Source organism: Thunnus maccoyii, chromosome 6 (assembly GCF_910596095.1).
Source record: "Thunnus maccoyii chromosome 6, fThuMac1.1, whole genome shotgun sequence".
Lineage (NCBI taxonomy): Eukaryota > Metazoa > Chordata > Actinopteri > Scombriformes > Scombridae > Thunnus > Thunnus maccoyii.
Genome location: NC_056538.1, coordinates 30077201 through 30084818, shown reverse-complemented (window position 1 = coordinate 30084818; position 7618 = coordinate 30077201). Strand labels below are relative to the sequence as shown.

At 42.5% G+C, this 7618-nt stretch overlaps 1 protein-coding gene across 4 annotated transcripts in view; it reads right to left on the bottom strand.

Moving 5' to 3' along the window:
- Nucleotides 1-1743: 1743 nt before the first annotated feature.
- Nucleotides 1744-7618, bottom strand: part of actn4 (actinin, alpha 4) — a 56709-nt gene continuing 50834 nt past the window's right edge. For 2 of the 4 annotated variants that reach the window (XM_042413927.1, XM_042413926.1), the window contains exons 18-23: nt 7407-7586; nt 6957-7103; nt 6322-6354; nt 5010-5090; nt 2452-2610; nt 1744-2334 (exon numbers count right to left, since the gene is read on the bottom strand). In XM_042413927.1, coding sequence (XP_042269861.1) covers nt 2176-2334; nt 2452-2610; nt 5010-5090; nt 6322-6354; nt 6957-7103; nt 7407-7586 — 759 coding nt within the window. In that variant the 3' untranslated portion in view covers nt 1744-2175. The remainder of the gene's footprint in view (nt 2335-2451; nt 2611-5009; nt 5091-6321; nt 6355-6956; nt 7104-7406; nt 7587-7618) is intronic. The other 2 variants (XM_042413929.1, XM_042413928.1) reach the window with 1 other exon arrangement.

The window sequence follows — 7618 nt, the reverse complement described above, 5'->3', positions numbered from 1 at the left end:
GCGTATTTTGTAAGGAAACTTTTATGTGTGCTTTGTGAAACTCACTTATCATTAGACAGAAGGCGTTGTAGTTTCCAGTACAGCAGATAAGGTTTGATATTAAAGAGTACAAAAAAAGGAAAATCACAATTCCAGAGTTCATTTCTCTCCAACCTCTGCATGGGAAAAAAAAAGAGAAAGAAAAAAAAAAGAAACAAGCCATTTGGTCCGATTCTTTTCTTCTCAGTTCCTTCCCTGTCTGTCTGTCCCTCCCTCTGTCTCCCCCTTCCTCCCCCCCCCTCCCCCCCCCTGCAACAACCAACAAACACTGGAGAAATCTGTTATCTATTTCTGGTTCTCAGAAAGTTTTAAATCGATGCCCACGTTTTTCCCAAGAACTCAGATAATGAACACGTGATTGCATAGATTTTTTTTTTTTTTTTTTTTTTTTTACAGAGCAATTTCCTTTTCTTTTTTTTTAAAGTTTTTATTTGCACGTAATGGAATGTTTACATAAAGACCCCTCCTCGACTTTTCCCTTCCCTCCTTCCTTAGTAAATTTTCTTTCCCTTGTCTATAATGCAGACAAATGAGGGGATGGAGGGATTGGGAAGAGAGGAGGAGAGGGAGTGGGGGAGAGAGAGGTAGGGAGAGAATAAGAGAGAGAGAGAGAGAGAGAGAGAGAGAGTGGGACAGGGCTGTAGCCACCAACAGGCACATTTATTTTTCATTACTTCCACTTCCATTGTTTTTGTAAAAGTAAAATATACCTTTACAATCCAGGAAGAGAAAACCTTCATTCGGCCAATCAAATGCATCCATGACATGACGTGTATATGTCTGCGTATGTGTGCGTCTTCAGGAATATAAAAAAATGAACTAACTTTGACTACTGCAGTCTTATCTATTATATAAATGTATAGTTTTTTTTGTATTTAAATATGCACCTGATGCCCGCCCCAGAAGGATAATAGTTTCACAGAAGCAGATATTTATGAATAATAATGTTGTGGCCTGGATTTATACAGGAGAAGGCCTTTAGGTTCACTAGCTTCAAGCTAATGGCTACCGATTCTTTCCGTTGCTAAAAGGAAAAACAAGATCAAACCTTTCCACTGGTGAAACTGCGCTCTCTGCGTCACAATCATTGGCATGTTTTATTATTTTTTATTTTTAATAAATGTCACTCTACTTTTTGCCCGACTGGAAAGCCTGCGATCGATGATTCTCAACGACTGGGACTCTGTGTGTGTGTCTCATTCTTCGCACTGAAAAAATAAGTATGTACAGCGCTGAGCCCCGCCCTTCCACCCGCACTAACCCCCCTCCCCAATCCCTACCCGCCCCCCCCCCCCCCACCACCCACCTGCTCCAGAAAATAAACAAAAAAAAAAAAAGAAAAAAAAAAAAGAAATAAACAAAGACAGGAAGAGGAAAAGAGCTGAGGTTAGACAGGTCACCTTATCCAGCAACACGGGAATTATGGGTAAATATGTCATTTTATCTCTGGTTGGTCAACACCTTCCCCCTCCCCCAACCCCCGACCCCGCAGCATATAACTGTATCTCTCTAGTATCTAATACACAAACATCGCCAGTCGGCACGTCAACACCACCCCCTCCCCTCCCCTCCCCTCCCCCGCTGCGCGTTCGACACCCTGAACCCCCCTGGCAAGAAGAAAAAAATTATAATAAAATAAACAAAAAAAATAGCATAAGTATCAGATTAGCTTGTGCCCCCCCCCCCCCCCCACCCCGCCCCCATTCCTTGTCCCTCCCCTGTTTGACCCCCCAAAGGCAGAGAGGGTGAAGTTAAAGACCCGCACTACAGAGCAACTGTTTCCTGTCTCACAGCTGCCCCTGGATATGCCCGTTCTTCTTATATACCTTTACGACAAATTAACCTTGATTACTCTCGATTTTTAAAGTGATAAAGGAACTGGAAAACATTCAGCACAGGCCAAATCTAACTACAGTTCAATCAACAAGCTCAAAGAGTCTTAAAATTTTTTTTTCTGATGATGATTTCTAAACCGGCACACGCAGGGGCACCTCACAACCACCACTCAAATTCTTCCAAATGCTCGCCTCCTGCCGCTATGCAAAAGCGCAGGAGACCTCTCTACCTCCCTCCCCCCTCTTCCTCCTCTCCCTCACTTCCTCATCTGTCCAACCCTCCTCTTCCTCTCAGCTCCCTCTACAGGTCGCTCTCTCCGTACAGGGCAGTGGAGAAGGACATGTAGTCGAGGGCTCCGGGGGTGCCGTCGGGCCCCGTGTACGGCGCCATTCGGGCGATGCAGTACTCCGCCTGGTCGGGGGGTAGTTCTCTCCTCAGCTCCTCAGCAGTGATGAAGTTCTGATGGAGACAGAGAGGATGGTACTTAACTTCCTGCTTCATCTGACGAGATTCATTCTTAAAGGACCAATTCAAAAAAATGGTGGAAACTACACACACACACACACACACACACACCTTATCCCCGGCCAGGATCTTGAAGGAGGCGATGACCTGGTCCGCGGTGTCCGTGTCGGTCGTTTCCCTGGACATGAAGTCGATGAAGGCCTGGAAGGTGACTGCGCCGCTGTTGTTGGGGTCGACTATGCCCATGATGCGAGCGAACTCAGCATCACCCTGGCAACCGAAAAACAACAGGTTAACCCGGGAGAGACGGCACTTTGTACACACACACACACACACACACACACACACACAGAGTCAGGAGGAATCTACAGGTGTGTAAAACATCAGGATCACCATGACATACACTCGCTCACTGGATCCAAACCCAGTAATAATGAAGAAGGTGGTCCCGATATTCTGTTTTTCACACTACTATACATGCATACATAGATTTAAAATGATCACTAGTTAACACAGACAGATGAGAGCGCTGACGACAAACATTTATATAAATTGAAATAGATGACGAATCACATTTTCTCTCAGTTACTGGGGCAGAAAAGTGCAGAAAGTACAAAAGCGACACAGAAATGTGACAAAAATCAGACGAGCAGCGTTAGAAACAGAGAGAGAGAGCAGGTTGTCTGCAGGTCAGAGTTAAGACTTTACACTTTATAACACAGAAATATACTTTAAACAAGGTCATCAAAGTGACGTTTTCTATCATTTAAAATAGCCTATTATACATGTGCCAATACTGAGTTTCGGTATTGATACCTAAACAAACTGGTATTCCTCTACAAAACCTTAATGCATCACAAGAACTATACCTAAAAACATACTGTCTTACATGACCATAATAATAATAATAATATAGTTGAAATGAGGAAATATCTGATCAAAGCAAAGTGTAAAAATGACCAACTTTCAGGACTAGTTTGACAGCAGATGTGATGCTTCTTAACTGTCGTTTCAGGACTGAATTTATCAAACTGAAATGAAACTGAAAGGCTGTTTGACCTGCAGACACCCTGTGAGAACATCATGTCAGCAGCAGCAGTACCAGGCTGTATCCTGTAGAAATGAGCAGAGCCCGGAAATCATCTGCGACCATCTGTCCTGATCGCTTCTGTGGGCCACCACAAGCACAGCAAAGGCCGCGGGGGGGGTATGGGGGGGGGGGGGGGATGGATATAGAGAGCGGATGAAAATATACAAGATGGAAAGCAAGAAAGGAGCAGAGGGGAAGAAGCGGTGAACAGAATTACAGATGTAGAGAATGGGGGGGGGGGGCGAGTTATGTTTGGGGAGGTGAAAAGAAAAAAAAACAGATAAAAAAGCACAAACAGTTAACAGGAAGCTTCGGAGCAAAGTAAGAACCTGACAGACAGACGGAGACGAGGTCTGTTGAAGAGAGTGAGAGGGAGCCCGGACAAGCTGAAGCAGCGCAAAGCAACAGAGACCCCTGATGGACAAACAGGGACGTGACATCTCTCTGCCCCTCCATGCTGACGGGGAGCGGTGAACCCTGCCTGACCCCCGCAGCTTATGAAGAGCCTCAGAGCAGGAGCGCTGACTCATCACTGACCAGTTATTGTTTTGGTTATGTCTTCGGTACAGACTGGATTACTGAGTCTGTCAAACTACTGTAGGAGTAAAAAAAAAAAAAAGATAAATGACGCAATTCATAATCCTAATAATGCAGGAAAATGATGTCACGCTCAGAGACAGCTGTGCTCATCCTGCAGTCACAGGGAGAGGCCGCAGACAATAAATAATAGAAGGAAATGGATCATTTTAAGCAGTCAGATCTTTATGTGTTTCTTATGTTTTGGCAAAGCGGGCAGCTTAGCTTTTAAGAGCTGTCATTTTTTTTTTAGTCTAAGAATTATATACTACAATCAACTTTCACCTGATTAGTGTTTTCAAATCTCAAACGCAGCGATTATGATCTTTTTGAGCCCAGAATCAGTTTGATTATGATCCCATTAAGAGGCTGTATTCAAGGTGATTTTTGGGACATACAGGTTATCATAAATCATTAGAAAATGTGATGTAACAAATAAAGCCTACACGAGGAAAGGTTTTAATAGTTACAGAGTCATAATGACGTCCTGCACCTATGTCATTTAACATAAGTGCACTTAAGTTTGTTTGCACTGTGTTCTTGTGCAGATAAGTGAAATAATTTAAAAGAAAAATAGGATATAATCATTCTTCCACCTAAATGACAGCTAGATCTATTTTAAGACTCAACACAAAAAAAACACAAAAACAGGGATCATATAATACCTGTATGATTCAGATTAGTGCTAAAATGATTATTCAATTCATATTTTTTAACAAGAAACAATTAATTGATTATAAATCTAAAGCTGATATTTGTAATATCTGAAACTTGCAGTGTCAAAACAGACACAGCAGCAATGCATAATTTTATACATCATATGTTTTATAAGTTAAAAGAGCAATAAAGTAGTTTAAAGAGTAATGAAAAGAATCATTATTTTATCCCTAATTCAGATCATTTTGATGAGGTGGATGAGACTGGCAGCTCTGCGCTCTGCTCTCCTGCTCAGAGGCCTGACAAACACTGAGCCTTTCCCTCCATCCTGTCCTGGAGCTCCTACCTGCTTGTCGTTCTCCACATCGTAGCCCAGACTGATCAAACAGGCCTTGAACTCCTCGGCCATCAGGGCACCGCTGTGGTCCTGAGATCGGCCAAACACCCAATGACAGAGCGCCACGTCATGAGGATGAACCAATAGGGATGATGGTGGTGGTGGTGGTGGTGGATGGTGACCATGAGATCCACGGCATGCAAGGAGAAGACAGAGGAGGACGGAGGGACAGACAGATGGCAGACAGACATTCATGGATGTTTAGATGATGTCAACACACACAACTCAACAGGCAGCCATGATTGACCTGTGAAGACCCTGCACACTCAAACTATCTGTCACTTTTCCATCACATACACACGTCTGTATGAAACAACACATCTTGAGTTATGTAGGAAACACATTACAAATGTTTTAATGGAAACATGAAAGACTAAAATGATTTCTGATCAATAACATGAGCTACATTCAGCCTTCACAACGCTGGCTTCCTTTGAAAAACTGAGACTGATTAAAGGGAGTTTATTATAATAACAATAACTTTCCTTTTGCTGTCTTGAATGAATCAGATTGTGTTGGATCCAAACAAATAAAAGAACTCAAGATGTGTTGCGTAGTCAGACGCACTGATGTGAAAAGAAACGACAGGTTTCACTCAGAGTGGAGCGCAGCTGGATGTGTGAGTGACCACGGAGCGGATGGCAGATTATTCCTGGAGAACCGTCATGTCAGACAACAGCATGAATCAGTGACACAGAGTGAAACACACACACATACACACACACACACACAGTGGTGTGAGATGGTAACTGACGGTGGTGTTCTCCTCATCCTGACGTGGTTCAATGTCTAGAAATGATCAGGTATGACGACAACCACTAAAAACACAGATGTTCGTGACATATTATGCTTTTTTTGCTGTTGTTTTTTTTTTTACAACCAATTAAGCAGCTGTTCTGTCGACAGTTTGATCCAGACTGAAATTTAATTAACTTTCCTGACAGCCATTAACATGAAGATGGAATTAATAATCCTATGAGAACACGAGTCTGTGGGGAGATTTCACGAGTCAAAGCGTGACCTCCAACAACAGGTTTACAACACTAAATGTTGTATTTTAATGTATCCGTTAAATTCAAACCACCACCGCAACGCTACTGTGATGGTTCACTCCTCACTCTTTACCCTCAGCTACAATAGAAGCCAGTAAACTTACAACTACACTGATATATTCACTATTCACTAACTGTATGTTGTTCCTGCCATCACCATTAACACCTCAACGTGCTCGCCTGTGTTGAATATCAGAATAAATACTCACACGTTTGGCTCCTCTCTCACCCCCTCCTAAGGTCTAAACATTCATGCTGTACATTAATATCTAGAAAAAAGTCTATCTTCACATCAAATACATACAAAATGTTGATTTGACAATTAGCTTTATAATGAAATTATTTAAAAAAAACATATAATGTAATGTACAGTAATAATACAGAAATATCATAAACAACAAGTATTTGGGTTGAGGGCTAAAGTTGGGTCATGTGTACGTTGTTATTTGTCTTATTGCATGTGTCAATATAATCAATGCAGTGATGAATTATGTGCAGCACATGTATAAAACTACATTATCTATTCACTAGTCTGTATGGGCAAGTATGCATGGTTTATGTTGTAATATAAAGGTAATAAATTAATGTTTAATTAGTGTTTAATCAGAATTCAAATCCTTAATATTCTTATTTGAATAAAAAATGCGATGGATTCACTACATCCCTCCTTGTATGTGTTGGTATGTATGTTACATCTTCTTCATGTATCACCGTGTTAAAACTAAGTTTTGAGTCTTGAATTAGCTCCCAATCCAAGTACTGATACGCCCGGCGGTAACTTTGACACCGAACTGCAAAACAAGTGTAGTAAACAAGCCGTGACCCCGGAGTTCGGGCCCCTGACCTTGTCAAAGTGGTTGAAGGAGGCGCGGTACTCGTGGAGCTGCTCCTGGCTGATGCCCTTGGCGTCACGCGTCAGGATCTGGTTCTCGATCTCGTTGATGGTTCTGGCGATGGTGGTCAGCAGCTGCTCCCAGCCCACACGGAGGTGCTGCGAAGGGGGGGGGGAGGAGAAACAGGGAGGAAAGACAAGTTACTTAATGTCTTCCAGAGCTTCAAGACAAAGTATTATGAAAGCAAAGGATAACAGTCGTACATATGTTGACTTTCTACTCTCTTTATGAACTTTACTGGTCTTCCCATATTTAGTTTAAGGCAATAAACGGAAGTGCTTACACAAAAACAAACTGCTTTTATGTGCTTAACCAGTAAAACCACAGAAACCGCCATTTATAAGCAGAATTGTGATGATTGTGATTTCTCAACAAGAGTTTTAGATGTGTGTGTTTTTTACCTCCATTGTGTAGGCGGTGTATTTGTTGTCAAAGATAAGGGCCTCCTGGATGAGCTGGTGGTCTCCCTCCAGCTGGTCGATGTTGGGTTTGTACTCGATGATGCTCTGCTCGTACTCCCTCAGGTTGGTCAGCTGGTCCTCCAGAGTGCCGTTCATCTCGATGGATATCCTGCCGATTTCCTGTCGACACAAACGCAACGGGATCCTGTCAG